Source organism: Pectinophora gossypiella, chromosome 28 (assembly GCF_024362695.1).
Source record: "Pectinophora gossypiella chromosome 28, ilPecGoss1.1, whole genome shotgun sequence".
In the NCBI taxonomy this organism is placed as follows: Eukaryota; Metazoa; Arthropoda; class Insecta; order Lepidoptera; family Gelechiidae; genus Pectinophora; species Pectinophora gossypiella.
The window spans coordinates 1,659,623-1,677,064 of record NC_065431.1 but is presented as its reverse complement, the minus strand read 5'-3'; the positions used below and the strand labels follow the sequence as shown (position 1 = coordinate 1,677,064).

The following is a 17,442-nucleotide window of genomic DNA, read 5'->3' as shown; positions in this document are numbered from 1 at the left end:
TAGTATATGAACATAGATACATACGATATAATAATCTTTGATTACTTGTGGCTCTGTGGAGTTTACATATGTATCTAAAGGTTAGCACTATTTTTTACAGCTGTCAAATTAAAAATAGTTCGCCGGAACGGGCACCGATAATAAAAACTTTGATATACGATCTTATTTTTACACTTAAATGAGGAACTACCCAGGCTACGTTCCCCAAAAAAAAAAATAGATGGCGCTGTAAAAAATTGCCTTCATTTAAGGGCTTGTTCATTTTTGACGGATAATCAGTCGGGTATTACCAGTCGCGAAACGCTTTTTTTTGACGTGACTTATTTTACTTCTACTTCTATCCCTCTTAGTATCAGGATAATGGAAACGATATCGTACCAAGAGTATCTGATAGCAGCCGGCGCTGTGCTGGGCTTCTTCCTCTCATTCTACGTAGCGTTCGTTATCATACTGATCTGTTAACGACGCAAGATGCTAAATACAACCATAGTCGAATCCAGCAGTCATAGCGAAGGTTAGTTGGGTAACCATAGACTTTTTTTACGTGACTTATTGTAGATTTGCCGCAGATGGCATTAACTACTTGGCCGGACAAATGGGGAGCGCTGAAGGCTCTCACCCGGTACAAAGTTAAGACAACAGCCTGAGGGTGCCCAGTTGGGCGCGAACCTCGGCTTAGGGCGTCGTCTGAGAGGAAAAATATTTGAAAGAATTAATCGACCCTAGTGAGTCGATAGCGATAAGCGCTGATTGAGGGAAATTAACTCGACCGTTTACACTCAACCGATGATACGTTAGTGCGACGGATGATACGCTCGACGCATTTTCCGTTTGGTATGAACAGACCCTAACCTTCTAATTTAATTGAGAACAACAACATACATAAAATATTCATCTTTTATCTTTGTTTTTGGGTATCAGGCTGCGTTTCCATTGACGCGGAGCTGTGCGGAGATATGCAGGAATCCACCAATCACCGTGAGGGAGAGAGCGACAGAGCGTCTTCGTTTTTCGTTCTCTCGAACGCTGTGATTGGTCAAATCCGCACATCTCCGCTCTTCTCCGCGTCAGTGGAAACCCGGCCTAAATGTTGACCCTTGCTATTACACCCAGGCACAATTACATCTTCCACCCATTATTATTCTGATCAAAATAAATAGAAGCAGTACAGGTAGTAACACAATTCTATACATATCTGATCCAAATATCAAACAATAATTATTTTTATACAGGGTGTTAGGGACATCGTAACGAAAAAAAAAATGGAACGCCTATTTGATTGTACTAAAAACGATGGTGGGTGTTTTTCTTGTCGCAAATGTTTAATTAAGATTTTGAATTTTTACTGTGCCGCAATGTAAGTCGAACAACGCGGCACACAGACGTTAAACCTACGCACGGCTACGTTACGCGTGCGTGCGTGATACGATGTTGTATCTAGGTAGGAGTTTTCATTCTCTTGTATTTAGATGCTTAGTGGTGCAACGTTTAAAAATGTTGAGTTTGTTGAAGTAGAACACCTACTGCCACGATTTTTCACGCACGGTACCTACCTACCAGTTATTAAAACGTTCCTAACTTATTAACAATAAAAACCCTACTCTTGCCTTACCTTAATTGTTATTCCTTCGGATGAAGTACCTAGGTAGGTACCCTAGAACATGTCACGTCACGTAGGTATGCAACATCGCGTTTCCTCCGCGGTAGGTAGGTATCACACGCACTCACAAACACAACACCTTGCTCTTTAATAAACATCAACAATCTTCCATACTTTTGTGCAGTAAATGGTCTATGATCTATCATCATAGTCGACACTACTCATTTACAGAATAAAACAAACACAAAACACTCACAAACACGAAAAAAATATCCTCGAAAAACATCACGCGATTCGGGTCAAGCTTAGTATTCGACTGAGCGCGGAAGCGCGCGGCGGCGTTAGCGCAAAGCATCAAAGGCGCGCCGACGACACGCCGGCCGCGGCCGAGTCGAGCCGACGACTAGACAGAGAGAGAGAAGTATGTTTATGGTGCAAGTGACAGAGAAAGAAATAGTATCTGTTCGTATGCCTACATTATTGGCGAGCGTTGCCCTTGACCCGTGCGCCGGCTATTCACCTGCGCATAGCTGAAGTTGTAGATACGTTATTATTATTATTGATGACATTGATAAAATTTAACAATTAGTAATTTTTATTATTTGTTTATTTTAAATGTGCGTTCTATGCAGCTTAAAACACAATATGGGACTGAAAAAAATCTAATTTTTTTATGAATTTTGCGACAGGAAACTTCACTTGATACCTATCAACTCAAAGAAATACCTAGTATCTGTTCGTAATGCCTACTTTATTGGCGCGCGTTGCCCTTGATCCGTGAGGCTATTCACGTCCGACTATCCATCAAGACAGATCAAACAAGCCCTAACTCGGAGGTCTTGCGTCCCAGGATCCTTTAATTATGTCTTAGAACCTTCTTGGCCTATGTGGTCCAGTGGTTGAGCGATGGGATGCGGAGGGTCCGGGTTCGTATTCCGGTGGGGACATATCACAAAAATCTGTTTATAAGGCCTTTGGTTGGGACGTTACAGGCTGATCACCTGATTGTCCGAAAGTAAAATGATCCGTGCTTCGGAAGGTACGTTAAGTCGTTGCTCCCGTCTACTAGGTACTTATGTAAGCACGTAGCCGTTACATGAATATTGTACACACAGAACAGGATAGGTTTAATTAGTTCTTTACTGATGATTTAACAATGAGATTTAAAACACGAATAACTTAGTATGTACTTAGTACCTCGGTACCAACATGTAACAAGAAAAATAAGATCACTCCTCTCGGACAATTTTTTTCTTTGAACATGCCGACATTGCCTACGCGGCGGAGTTGCCGAACTATCGATAGGTAGATTATCAATTGTTGAACTTGAAAATTGTCTAAACTATCGAAAGTAGTGATAGTACATTTAGATCGATACTTGCGATAGTACCGATAGGTCTTGCTTTGTAACAATAATGGGTATTGATCTAAAAGATCTATCGATAGGTACCTACTATTGGTTTTTTTTTAACTAGGTATCGATAGAATATCGATAGGCAACACTCTGGCGGAGTGTCCGCCCAATTCTAGACGCGATCTCGCTCGATTTTTGTGTAGCGTGGTTTTGCGTAGGTACTTACATACTAAGTTGGTGGATGGTTGACATAGTAGGTAACTAATTATCTAATCTGTGGTGGTTGTGTTAGTTGGTTGTTAGTTATTCTAATGACAACAAAGAATACAATTATTTACTGTTTCAACTGTTTTAGGTAGATAATGGCCCCGATTCCTATGAGTAAATGAATGAATAACCCGGTCGAATCAAAAAGGTATCTCGCTGGTATGCAAACCGTTTGACGTGTGCTGTCAACTTAATTCTGTCGGTTGTTTTAGATTTCTGCTTAAAATTGACGTGTATTCCATAAATTTTATGCCTGTTGATTATCCGTCCATTTAAGAATAAGAATAAAATAAATTTATAATTTACGATAGACAGAGAAAGAAATAGGATCGGTTCGTAGTGCCTACTTTGTAGGCCGCGCCGCCGCCGCGCCGCCGCCGCCGCCGGCGTGCGGAGCGGGGCGTGCGGAGCGGGGCGCGTGGCGCGGTGCGTGTGGCCGTTGACCCGTTCGAGCAGCTGTTGTCTCCATTACATCGAAAATTTTCGATAATTTGTCATTATTGTTTTTTTTATTGAAATTTTGGTTCTATGCAGCTAAAAGCACAATATGGAATTGAAAATAATTAAAAACAAAACTCAAAATTTCATGAATTTTGCGACGGAAAATTCCACTAGATATTAACTCAGAATCATGGTCTGAATCATCCCTCTCAGTATTCGTTACGATGTCACTAACACCCAGTATATGCCTCAGCTATTAGATTATATTTTTGAATAATTATGTACAGTCATGAGCAATATAATGTACCCACTTTAGGACTCTGTCGCACTAACATATTTGACATTTAGTGAGACTTACAGTTCAATTTGTCAAAAAAGTTAATGTGACATGGTACCAAAGTGTATTAATGCTCGTGACCGTACCCGAGCAATGAGAAAGTAGGTAATTATCACGTTAAATCTGAACAACGCCATCTATATTGTTTTTGGGGAACGTAGCCTGGATAATTCCTCATTGTTACATAAAGTAGGTACCTAGGACAATTACATAAGCTTTTTATTTTACATCTAAAAACAAGGAAATACGATTTTTGGTTAGAACAACATTTAATCTACAGAAAAAGTGTTTCGCAACGACACAACTTAAGATTTCATTCTTTCATACGAAAGTCTCATTGCTAATTAAAACACATAATAACGGGTTCTTACCGCGTTTAAATGGTAACCCCCCCCCCCCCGTTATTATGTGTTTTAATTATGATAATAACCGCGCGTCGGTTGATTGAGGGGAGGCCTGTGCCCAGCAGTGGGACGTATATAGGCAGTTTATGTTTTATGTAATAACCGCGTAAACTTAAAACAGTCTCATTGCTATCGGCTACCGAGTGCCGTCTATTGCGCGTACGACGGACAGGCCGCGCGGTAACTGGCATGGTATAAGAAAACCAGGTATGCTCAATCCTATGACAAGCCGCCATTGCTAGCCCTTTGATGACGTAAGTGTTACCACTGTGTTTGGTTTCCACTGGCCGGGTTTCCACTGACACGGAGATGGGCGGAGAAGAGCGGAGATGTGCGGATTTGACCAATCACAGCGTTCGAGAGAGCGAAAAACGAAGACGCTCTGTCACTCTCTCCCTCACAGTGATTGGTCGATTCCTGTACATCTCCGCACCTCTCCGCCCAGCTCCGCGGCAATGGAAACGCAGCCTTACCATTAATTTGGTCTTACATCTACAACATTCCAAGGACGTAAATTTTATCATTGAAAATTAAATGAATTACTGACTAATGTATTTAATTACTATTACTTGTCACATTATATAAAAATCTTTATAATCTGTAAGTACCTTTTTTTTTAAATAGTTCAAAATTTCCTTGCAAAGTAAATATAAAAACATTGGTTGTGGGTAGTTTATTTTTTACGAAATGGCAACGCTGGGGAGTGACGTCCTCTGGGCTAACCTTGAAATGTGAACTGTCACTTTTGAGCATACCTGGTCTTCTTATACCATGGTAACTGGGTAGTTTCCCAGGTCAAAGATTAATTACGAAATTCTGATTACTAAATAAAGACAAAAACGTTTTTCTATTTAACTTATTTTCGGAGTTTTAATAAAGAAAAATGGTGTCCTAAATAATAAATATTTCTTTCTTTCTCTTTGTCTTTTGTAAGGGGAAGCGCGCGTATTGTCTGTCTCACTCTGAGGCTGCTACTTAAGCTGCATACCCATCATATCCATCTTAGGACTTCGTATTGAAAGTCTACCCACCCCATTAGGGATGTCGGGCGTGAGTTTCTATGTAAGTTGTGTCGTTGCAATATTATATACACTAGCAGGTATCGAACCTGAGTCCTTACCTTTTGTGCTGTTCAAATTTTGGAGCTGGAGTAGCCCAGTTGGAGGAACCCTCGACTCTCACTCTGAGGTCACAGGTTCAAATCTCAACTCGGGCTTAAAACCAATAATTTTAGAATTCATGTTTAGATCATTTTATCACGGGTTTAGCGGTGAAAGAAAACGTCGTGAGGAAACCCACATTCCCGAGAAATGCATTTTCGGAGGTATGTGACCTAACCTGTATTGGGCTGGTTTTCCTTTCGGGTTGGAAAGTCAGACAGGCAGTCGCTTCTGTAAAATTCTCTTTTTATTTTTTAACAATTTTTCTACTTATTTATTGTTTATTATTACCTATTTATTTTTTCTATGGACGTTATTGTGGTCTGAAAATAAATTATTTGAATTTGAAAAACCGGACCTGTCAAATCTTCAGGTTTGACAGGTCACGTACCTCCGAAAGTTTGATAAATGAGCCAAATTTCCCTTTTAGTTTAGAACACTTTTTAGTCGTAAAACGTTAATACTAATATGTAATACTATAATAATTAAATTAATAATATGTTCCAATGTAATGATGCAGCTATCTCGCTTTGATCACAGTAATAGTTTAGTGTGAGAGCTCTAAAAGTAGTGCCGTCCTTGTCTTGCGATAGGTGCAAGAAAGGGACAGCGCTACTTCCAGAAATGTCTAACTGAAGCAAAATTAATAGGGTAGTTTCCAACTAGTCAAATCAGTTACTTTTCACTAAACGTCAAAACACGAAATTACTATGGAATTTGTATGAAAAAGCACACTGTGACGTCATAGAAAAACGTGACAAAATGTCGGACTTATTATTACATTTTTCTTTATTAAACTTCATAAATAAATTAAATAGAAAATAATTTCCTCGGACAGGGATTCCAGGCGTGAATTTAAATATGTTTTTTTTATTTATTTTTTTATGAACAATAATAATAAAAAACAGAATGTAAATCCACCACAGGCTTCGTCAGTACCAACATTCATTTAAAAAAAAAATAATAAGAAAAATAATAGAAAAGATAAATCATTTTTGCCACTTTTAGATCTGTCTTTATTTAGTAATCAGAATTTCATAATTTATCATCGACCTAGGAAACTACCCAATTCTGCCCCAATAGGCAGATAATTTCCGGGATTTTTTGACATGTTTTAAAAATTTCGCAATGTTAAAACGTAAATCTAAGCGACATACAGCCGTCCCGCTTACTCTAAAGGAAACTTCTATTTTCTATCTCACTTACACAAATGTGCTAAACTTTTGCACTACTCATCTACAATAAGAAGTGTACCAAAGTGATATATATATTTGTCTCGCTCTAACACGTATTATTCGCTATCGCTGTCCTTTTTCTTCTTCCTACCTTTGCTTTTGGGATGAGCTTTGTTCATATGTTTTTGGAGATCCTTGAGTTTTGTGTACCTGAAAATTACAATAAATAATATTATTATTTAAATACCTTCGGATTGTGAGCCCAGCTCATCCACCGACCCATGGAGGTCATTTATTTTTTGACTTACTCTATGTAAAAAAGTTTATTATAAGATAAATGATTACCTAAATGATAAAAATGTCTGGTATTGAGTGTGTTCCTCTAGTTATTAAATAACTTGTAATGTACCCTCATTGATTTAAAAGATGTGTTGCTGTTGCAGTTTCTAGTAATTTCTTCTATTCAGCCATAACACCTTGTGAAATGACGTAAATTCAAAAATGTTACATTGACCTTCAACAAGTTTATCCATGATAATTGCGTTGAATAAATGATTCTGATTCTGATTGATTTAAAATATGTGTTGCTGTTGAACACGCAGCGGACGGCCGATCAGAGCGCCTGAATGTTTGTTTGGTTGGCACTACTTACTACCTTTTCCGGTGTCGCCATATTTCTTTTTTCTTCCTAGTTTGTGTTCACCGGGTTGTTTTAATATTTAATCTTCTCAAATCTATTTTAAAACCTCTTGAAAGTAAACAGTGATTCCAAAATCGTATTAGTTTAATTTCTGTCTACATAAACACCAACGCCCACTATGGGCACGTTAAGCCGTTGGTCCCGGCTCCACCAACCCGCAGTGGAGCAGCGTGGTGGAGTATGCTCCATACCCCATCCGGTTGAATTTCTGTCTAACACATTCAAACAAAACCATCTATATTGTTTTTGGTGAACATAGCGTGGAAAGTCAGTAAATCAGAATCATTTATTCAAAGTAATTATCATGGATAAACTTGTTGAAGGTCAATGTAATATTTTTGAATTTACGTCATTTCGCAAGGTGTTATGGCTGAGGAGATGAAATGACAAGAAACTGCAACAGCAACACATCGCTTAAATCAATGAGGGTACATTACAAGTTATTTTATAACTAGAAGAACACATTCAATACCAGACATTTTTATCGTTTAGGCAATCATTAATCTTATAATAAGCTTTTTTACATAAAGTAAGCTTCACGAGAGCTTTAAATATATTTTCTGACAAATTTAAAATATTAAAATTATTACAATAAATGTTTAGTAAATAAATGCTTGCGGGAAAACCGCCACAGTATACTCACTTGCCATCGCACAGTGTACATCGGTGCGGGAAGCGAGCTGGATCTCCGTGGATTCTGGCCTCATGTCTGTCCCGGATGGCCTCAGACACGAATGAGCGGTGACAGGTGCTGCATTCGTGAGGCTTCGAAGTGCTGTGCGACTGGAGATTGAAAAGAAAAACTTCTTGGCACCGTACTTAGGGCTATGATGTCGCGTCGTTTGGGTGTATCCCACTATTTAAATAACGAATTACCATTGATGGAAATACTGGGACACATTCTCCTACTATTTCCATTGTGACAATTTTCAATGCGGACGGCAGCGGCAAAAAAATAGAATAGAAATAGTTTATTTCGTGGAAATCCTTGGGGGAGGCCTATGCCCAGCAGTGGGCGTCGTACGGCTGATGATGATGAGTTTATTATTAAAGGACGCCACACACAAAAAAAAAGACAACAACATCATATCAAATTTCAACTAAAACAATTAAAAAAAAAAGCAAGACAGATGTTTGTCGAAATGATCATAAAGTGGTGGTGGACGTCCTGAGATAAAATGGCCTCACTCAGCACTAGTCGCGGCGTGAACCACCACGCTGGTGTTATGTGGACCCTGTTGGGTGACGCACAAACGTCGTGTTTCATAAATATGCGTTAATATTAAATTAATAATAATAAAAACACTTTATTGCACACAAATTCACAAAACATTTACAGGATAAACTTAATTCTAAGGTGGGCAAAGGCGGCCTTATCGCCAAGAGCGATCTCTTCCAGACAACCTTCGGCAGAAATTATTTGCATTCTATCCAACAGCACTTACCACTTTTAAATGTCTCTTGAGGCTCGAGTTGGTGCCAAAGCTGGTGTTGCAGATCTCGCATAAAAATGGCCTCTCGTTGCGGTGTGTGCGCTCGTGGACCTGAAAGAAAAAAAACATGCAACATTGGTGCTAATTTATGTGTTACTAACATCCTGTATACTCACAGACCAACCGGGCAGCGGCGTAGCCCGCCCCGGGCGGCACTTTTTAGGGGGCGGCAAAATTTCACAATCTATATTCTATATGAACATAGCAACTTGTTATTCTTTATGTGAGGTTAGTTTGACTGCTTTAGATAATAAAACTTACTGATGTTTGTGAGACGAACGAACTGAGGAGACTGGTACCGAGACAAACCGTATTGTGGTTTAACGGTATCAGTGGTTTACCTAACTATGTAATACTTTAATGATATAAATAAATTAAAAAATAAATAAATATAAAAATGAACCCTGTTTTCCGTTGTCACGACATAACATAAAAACGACTTGACCGATTTGGCTGTTTTTTAACTATTTTGTTGCTCAACGAGGAGTGGCGCCGCGCTACGCTAGTTGGCCTTCTGGAGCATCTTCTGATGTTGTGATAACTGATGAATAATGATGATGAGTGATGATGATAATAATAAACGCGATCAGCGCTACTCACAGACAAGTTGTAAGCCTCATAGAATCCTTTGGCGCAGTAGGAGCATCTGAAGGTGCGTCTTCAGAAGTTGTGATAAGTGATGAATAATGATGAGTGATGATGAATGATGGTAATGAAGCTACTCACAGAAAATTATAAGCCTCATAGAATCCTTTGGCGCAGTAGGAGCATCTAAATGTGCGTCTTCAGAACTTGTGATAAGTGATGAATGATGATGATTGATGATAATGAAGCTACTCACAGACAAGTTGTAAGCCTCATAGAATCCTTTGGCGCAGTACGAGCATCTGAAGGTGGCGCCGCGCTGCGCTCGCTCGTGGACCTTCTGGTGCATCTTGAGTAGGCCTGCCGTGCCGAACTTCTTGGGGCAGAGCTCGCAGGACACTGTCTTCTCCTGGGGACAGAGGTGCTGGTGAGACTGTGGACTCGTTTTTAGGGTTGCGCAAAGGTGGATTTTGAACACACGAGATGTTATTACGAAAATGTATGTATGTAACGAAATTTTCAAATAAAGAATATTCTGTTGGACCTGTAGCCTAAATGGAAGAACGCTTAAGGCTGCGTTTCTATTGACTCGGAGCTGCGCGGAGCTGTGCGGAGATGTGCAGGAATCAACCAATCACCGTGAGGGAGAATGACAGAGCGTCTTCGTTTTTCGCTCTCTCGAACGCTGTGATTGGTCAAATCCGCACATCTCCGCTCTTCTCCGCCCATCTCCGCGTCAGTGGAAACCCGGCTTTACTCTCATTGTGAGGTTGCACGTTAGAATGACAGAAAATTCCATTTGATAACTCCATCCGCTTAAAATTCCATCTGACGCCCATACGATTGAAGAGTAAAGTAACACCGAGGGGGGTGAGGTAAACCTAGCTCGGCCGCTGGTGGGGAGCGGAGAGTTGCCGTTCTATACGTAGTATTATTCTTTATGCCCTTACCAAGTGCGTGTCCCTGTGTTTGGCGAGAGAGTGCGGATACTTGAAGTGTTTGTGGCAGTGGTCGCAGCGATACCCGATGGAGGTGTGAGCCGCGAGGTGCTCGCGGAGCGCCATCCAGCCCAGCACAGTGGCGCCGCATAGCTTACACGCGCGGACGCGGGTTGGGTGGAACCTTGGAGGACAATAGAGGTGACAAAACACAATATTAAAAAACAAATCACTACATAGTATAAAACAAAGTCGCTTTATCTGTCCCTATATCCCTATGTACGCTTAAATCTTTAAAACTACCCAACGGATTTTGACGCGGTTTTTTTTTATAGACAGAGTGATTCAAGAGGAAGGTTTATATGTATAATAACATCCATTAAATAGTGCAGAAATACTGTTATTTTTGACGTTTTTAATGTGATTTCGTAGATAATTTCATTTTTTCCACAGCACCCGAGCGAAGCCGGGGCGGGTCGCTAGTACCCGTATCAGCCGTGGTAGCCCAGTTGGCCCGCTTGCCTCTCAGTTTGAAGTCGCAGGGATTGGGGAGTCGAATCCCAGCATATGCCTAAACCAATGATTGTCGAATTTGTTCCGAATTCACGTGCACAGCAGTGAAGGAAAACATCGTGAGGAAACCCACATTCCCCATTAACCCGTATTGGGTTGGTTTTCCTTCACGGGATGGAAGGTCAGACAGGCAGTCGCTTCTGTAAATAACCGGATCTGTCAAACCTTCAGGTTAGGTAAGTGGACCCTGTGAGAAACGGGATAACGCTAGAGAGATGATGACATATCTACAAAAGTTTAGCCTACTTAACCAACTCACCTTTGCCTATGATTCTTGAGACTGCCCTTCGAACAAAATGCCTTGTCACAGTCCTTGCACGGATATACTTTCTTAGCAGTCGTCGCCTCCGTTACCTCCTTCGAATTCATCCGGTCAACAACTCTGGCCTCTCTTCGTTGGTTCCGGCTGATCTCCCGTTCTCTTGCAATTTCTGACCGTCTCTCGTAGGTGAGACCGAAGGAGTGCCATTTAACGTGGATGAGGAATCGCTTTGGATGGTTGAAGTGGAGAGAGCAGTGTGGACATTCGTAATAGGCTGTTGAAGTTGTAGTTGGGATGCCTGGGGATGAGAGAAAATGGTTTTTAATTAACAAAAAAAATATTTTTATTTTGTTATTTATTCTGCTAACATGCGATCGGTCTTTCGACCATAAGCATTTATGTTATTTTGCCAGTGGGATGTTAAAAAAAAAGTTAAAAGTATATCCAAAATAGTAATTTCGAATTTGAATTTAATTCATCTTATGCATTAACCTCTTAGACGTGAGGTGTTTTTCGCTTTTCGCAGTTTTCGCTCTCATTTTAAAAGTGGAATTTTAAAGGTGGAAAGTCCCTCATTGATTACTAAGTATTTGATATTATATTTTTTTTTTCACATAATCTGTATTATTTTTATTTTTAATTGTCTGTTTTCATTGTGTAAATTTTGAATTTTGTTATACAACACGACACACACACAGGGTTCCTGTTTGTACTTTCCTCTACTTTTAAGACCTCTGTAAAATCATCAGGAATGCAATAAATATATTATCTTATCTTATTAGCTAGCTCTTAGTAAGAATGATACTGATATTCCCATCCAATTTATATCACTTGATTTTAAATGCCTTAATACAAAAATTATAAAAATTAAACTTAATGCCTTAAAAAAAAGTTTGTTTTTGTTAGAATAAGTTCATAATATAGGCTATATCTATATCTATCTATCTAATACAAAATAAAACTAAAGCATGGAAAAAGTAAAAAACCCCTAAAAAGTAGCATGGAAAATGCTGCACCGATAAGAGCGTAGCTCTTAATTTGATGATGATGAATACAAAATATCAATTTTGGGGGAATAGAGTCATGTTGTTAAAATTATTATTTTAATTACCACTTCTAACAAAAGCTGTAGCCTCCTCGATACTATTTTCACCAAACATGACTGCTCTATGCGGTACATCTTCACTCGTTACTCCGTTAAGATCCCGTTGGAACGGTGCTACATAATCAGAATCCGCCCAGAACATAGGTTCCACCTTTACATGAATTTTTGCGTCACACGGTTCTTCTTCAAGTTCTACTTTTATTATTACTCTTTCTGTATTCGTAACATCATTTATCGGGCTCTCCGATTTTTCTGGCTGTGACAACAATTCATTCCTTTCCATTGTCAAATTTTCTGGACTTTCTTCACCTTGCATGTTTTCGTTATTTTTGTTTAGGTTAATCTCATTACTTTTTGAAGTATCTTCTTTTGGTGATTCAACTTTCGCTTCTTCCTCTATTTCACCAATTTCTTCATCACTTGTACTTGATTCCACAGGAGGATTTTCCTCATCAATATTATCTTCATCAAGTTTTCCTTCGTCGAGATTTTCTTCATAGAGTTTTTCTTCATCAATGTTTTCTTCAACAGGTTTTGGAGGATCAGTTTGCTTTGGAATTTCCTGTTTCTTTTCTTCACTTGCTTTTCTTTCCTGCTCCTCAGTTTCTTTGTTTTTTGAAGTACTAATTAGTATGTCTTCTATTAGCCTTACTGTGTTTTCAAGGCTTTTTCGCCTTGTATTATCTAGATAGGATCTCTCTTGAGGTACCAAGTTAAAATCGTAGTGTTGATTGAAGTTATTAAATCTATCTTGGTTTATATTGTACATGCTATAATTATCGAGCCTTTCATCTTTTTGGAATGCTTTTGGACCTTGCGGCACGTTAATTGGCAAATTCTTATGGGGAACTTCATCATCCTTATAAGCATTACTTAAAGCAGAATTCAGTGGCCTTTTGTCGTAAGGATAGTTAGCCAAATTCAGCCCGTGGGACGCCTGTGGGTGCAAACTCATCGGTAACATTCCATTTTGCCAACTCGTATCATGAACTGAAGTCGCATTCTGAGGTATGTACGGCGACTGAAAGTGGTTCGGATAGTTAGGAAAGGGTCCTAATTGGGAACCTAAATTCAGCGAAGGATGACCGTAAGGAGCGTAATCAGGCATATTATAGTGCCCACTAGGCATCGCAGGCGGTGGTTGAGCAATTTTACTCAAATTATTCAAGTTGTGACCAATGTTCAATGGGGGTGCCATTTGTTTCATATTGACGGGTTGGCCGATGTTTACAGATGTGTCACTCGGCCCGTAAGGCCCACTATTATGCAACATAGTTATTTCTGAACACAATTCACTAGTTTATTTACGTTTGGGGCGTATAAAATAGAAGATAAACAACCTTTATGAAAGCCATTTTGACAACTTGATTTTTTGTCAAAAAACGATACTTTACCGAAAAAGGTTACGGACATAGAATGTAACATGAGTGTCTTACTTTCGTAAAAAAAAAAACCGATTTTTTTTTTTTTTTTGGAATTTTTGGCCTGGTTACATAGACCTTTAGGCCACGTCTTCATTTTGGAGCTGATTCCAGCAGACACATGAAAATATGCACTTATATTTTTTGAAATGTTTTCTTAATGTAATTATAAATGGGTTGGAAACACTTCACATTTTTTAATAAATCTTTAAGGCGGCGGGGGGTATTTGGTAATTTTTCACTTAATTCACTGGCAAGGATGAGTCTTTCTAACGGAAATTTATGACAGCTGAAAATCAAATGTTCAATATCACCAACAGTATTTTCACAGGCGGTGCACTTGTTATCCAGTATTATGCCCAATCTATATAAATGTGCAGGAGTGGTGTGGTGGCCAAAACGAAGCCGGTTCATGGTCGTAATAAAATCTCGGCTAGCAACCTTCAAATTGTTATACCACGGTTGAGTTGGTAAAACTTCTTGTACGCTTCCGTACCATTTTCCTTTTTCTTGTTGGTCTTCTTTCCAAAAATCAATCCATATTTCTAACATATCCTTTTTAATTGATGCATAGAAATCAGTGAATGGAGTATTTGCAACAAATGAAACATCTAATAAATTAGTCCCCTCATATGCAGCTTTATCCGCAATTTCGTTTCCTGTTATTCCTCTATGGGAGGGTATCCACATAAAGGATATTTCAACTCCCTTGACAGCTTTAAATTCATATAAAATTTGAATTATCTTAAATAATAAATAGTTGGATTTGAAGTGGAAGTTTAAATTGTCTAGTGCCTGGAGAACACTTAATGAATCAGTGAGTATTAAAAAATACTTGTGACTATTAATTTTACAAATTTTTTTCAGCGCTTCTAAAACTGCATATGCCTCTGCAGTAAAAATACTGGCATTGGTGCTAAGAGCAAAACTTTGACAAAAATTTATTTGAGGATCATATACCGCACTACGGACATGGGCCTGACCTTTGCTGCCATCGGTAAACAATGTATAATATTGTTTATTTTGTTCAATAAATTGAAGAAATTCATGATTATTGTCCACCTTAGTTTTTATTACTGAAATTCCAAATAATAAACTATTGTAAGATAGGGAGTAACAAGGCCATGGAGAATATTTATATATACTTGAATATTTTATCTGTGTTTTAAGGAAAATTTGAGACATGCTTGGTGATTTACGACAGAGAAGGTCACTTCCAGTTATTGAGGGTGCAATTTGCTGACATGGATGAGGTAATATTCTTTTAATTATTTCTTTATTGTCAGAAGCTTGTAGCTTTATACAAAATCTTTCAGCAATTAATAGCCTTCTTATGGTGAGAGGCATTACACCCGTCTCAACCTCCATAGCACGAATGGGAGTTGAACACATAGCACCAGATATGATCCTCAAAGCCTTATTTTGTACAACATCTAATCTATTTACAAAGTGACTATCTAAATATGCTAAACAACTATAGTCAAAATGGCTTCTTACAATGGCTTTATACAGAATGGACAATATTTTTGGGTCAGCTCCCCAAGAAACTCCAGCTAAGCATCTCATAATATTTATACCTTTTGATGCTCTTTGTACAATATAATTAACATGCTGTTCAAATGATAACCTATTATCAATGATTATTCCTAAGAAAGTATGTCTATTTACTACTGGGATGACCTGATCATTAAAAAACACAGCTGTGCTTGGGAGATCTTTTGTAAAAATCATAACATTACTTTTGCTAGGGTTTATATTTAATTTGAGCCTGGTGCTATAATATACATGTAGGCTATTTAAAGCATTATTTACATTATTAATAGCAAAATCAATATCATTATTTACACTATATACAACTAGATCGTCAGCAAATTGTAAAATATTTACATCTTGTATATTTACATATTTACAAATTTCACATGTATATATATTATACAACAATGGGGATAAAGTTGCCCCTTGCATTGTGCCTTTAGAAGCAGTTTTGGGTCCATATAAAGTATTATTGTGTCGGACATATAAAGTCCTATCTACTAAAAATTTATAAATCCACTGACATAGTACCCCAGGTATATCTAGTTGAGACATAATCTTAACCAGAATACCAGGTTGCACATTATCAAATGCGCCTTGTACATCAAGAAAGGCACAAGCAACACTTAACTTATTTGTTTTTGCATTTTTCAGATCTGACACAAGCGAGACAAAGCTGTCTGCACAACTTCTTCCTCGCCTGAAGCCATATTGAATATTTGGTATAATACCCTTGGACTCAACATACCAATCAAGACGGATTTTAATCATATTCTCGAAAATTTTTCCTAAACAAGATGATAACGAAATTGGTCTATAGGAATTTGCATTGTCTGGTGGTTTATCTGTTTTAAGTACTGGCACAACACATTGTGTTTTCCATGACTGTGGTATTTCTAGTTGAAGCCAAAGAGCATTAAGTATATCAAGGAATAATATTTGTACAGATGGATCTAATTTTTTGATTAAAATATATGGAAAGTCATCTAATCCTGGAGATGTGTTCCTACGACTTTGTAAACTAACTTTGAATTCTTGAAAAGAAAATGGTTGGATTAAAAAATTAGTATTTACATTGTCATTATGAAGACTAAAGAAATTATTTAAATTATCAACTTGTTCACCTCTATCTGCAAGTTTATCTAAAAAAGGGTTAACAAATTCATCACTATATGACCTATTTCCAACTTTAATGCCTTTAAATCTTTTGATATAATTCCAGATTTGACTAATAGGAGTAGTTCTGTTAAAACTATCACATAGAATTCTCCAACCGCTTTTCTTTTCCTCAGAAATAGTTCTCTTTTTAATTGCATCCAATCTTTTATACTTAATAAAATTTGCCATACTAGGATTATTTCTATAGAAATTCAAGGCTTTATAGGAGGCAATTACAGCCTCCTCACATCTTTTATTCCACCATGGAGCTGGCGGCTTACTTCTATACGCGTTAGTTTTAATAAATCTAGGAACACACTCCAACTTAAGGGCATTAAGCCGATCACAAAAACAGTTATATGATTCCATTGGATTAGAAACATTCACAGTTACATTGGAGAAGTAATTTAGAGACATTTGGCTATATAAACTCCAGTCTGTTTTATCATACAAAAACTTCTCAGTAGGAGGGTTTACCTGGTACCTGTCTATGGCTAATGTGATATTTGTAATAGTTGGAAAGTGATAACTACCCATATTATCATCATGCACCATCCACTCACACAGTGGTGTAATAGTTGGGCTAGCAAAGCTGACATCAATTGCAGATGGATTTCTATTAGGATAATTTATAGTTGTGAAATTACCATCATTTAATATGCATAGGTCTAAGTCGTCCATTAAGTCGTACAGTTGTTGTCCACGTCCTTTAATAGAAAGGCAACCAAAAGCTGTATGATGTGCATTAAAGTCACCAGCTATGAATATAGGCTTTGGGAGATCTCTAACTATATTACGAAGTTTACTTATTCTAATGTGACTAGTGGGAGGACAATAAACACACAGGATTGTAAGATCGCCATTCACTGTTGATAGTGATATAGCAATTGATTGTACATCTTCATAGAAGGTAGTTTGTAGGTTTTTATATTTAAG

The 17,442-nt window shown here is 38.1% G+C and overlaps 1 protein-coding gene and 1 long non-coding RNA gene across 4 annotated transcripts; one reads left to right on the top strand and one right to left on the bottom strand.

Annotated features, from left to right (window-relative positions):
• Nucleotides 1–6,487: 6,487 nt before the first annotated feature.
• On the bottom strand, nucleotides 6,488–13,775 carry LOC126379147 (zinc finger protein 333-like). The gene is made up of 7 exons (XM_050027790.1): nucleotides 12,401–13,775; nucleotides 11,287–11,587; nucleotides 10,467–10,638; nucleotides 9,773–9,925; nucleotides 8,884–8,982; nucleotides 8,082–8,221; nucleotides 6,488–6,948 (listed from the first exon to the last, which is right to left on the bottom strand). The coding sequence occupies exons 1-7, from the start codon at nucleotides 13,665–13,667 to the stop codon at nucleotides 6,855–6,857; spliced, it is 2,226 nt and encodes a 741-aa protein (XP_049883747.1). The 5' UTR covers nucleotides 13,668–13,775; the 3' UTR covers nucleotides 6,488–6,854.
• A 295-nt stretch (nucleotides 13,776–14,070) lies between these two features.
• On the top strand, nucleotides 14,071–16,157 carry LOC126379300 (uncharacterized). 3 transcript variants are annotated; one of them, XR_007568288.1, is made up of 4 exons: nucleotides 14,071–14,297; nucleotides 14,683–14,812; nucleotides 14,986–15,068; nucleotides 16,003–16,157. It is a non-coding gene; the product is annotated as an uncharacterized LOC126379300 (long non-coding RNA). The 3 variants fall into 3 exon arrangements; XR_007568287.1 differs by having other exon boundaries at nucleotides 14,072–14,285; XR_007568286.1 differs by lacking the exon at nucleotides 14,683–14,812 and having other exon boundaries at nucleotides 14,074–14,632.
• Nucleotides 16,158–17,442: the final 1,285 nt, after the last annotated feature.

Bases quoted from the DNA above. Each gene is read 5' to 3' on its own strand.
- LOC126379147 (XM_050027790.1), bottom strand. From the start codon at position 13,667: ATGTTGCATAATAGTGGGCCTTACGGGCCGAGTGACACATCTGTAAAC. The intron at 11,588-12,400 runs GTAATTAAAATA...TCTCATCCCCAG, and splicing joins TACAGCTTTTGTTAGAAGTG to GCATCCCAACTACAACTTCA. The intron at 10,639-11,286 runs GTGAGTTGGTTA...TTGTCCTCCAAG, and splicing joins CTCAAGAATCATAGGCAAAG to GTTCCACCCAACCCGCGTCC.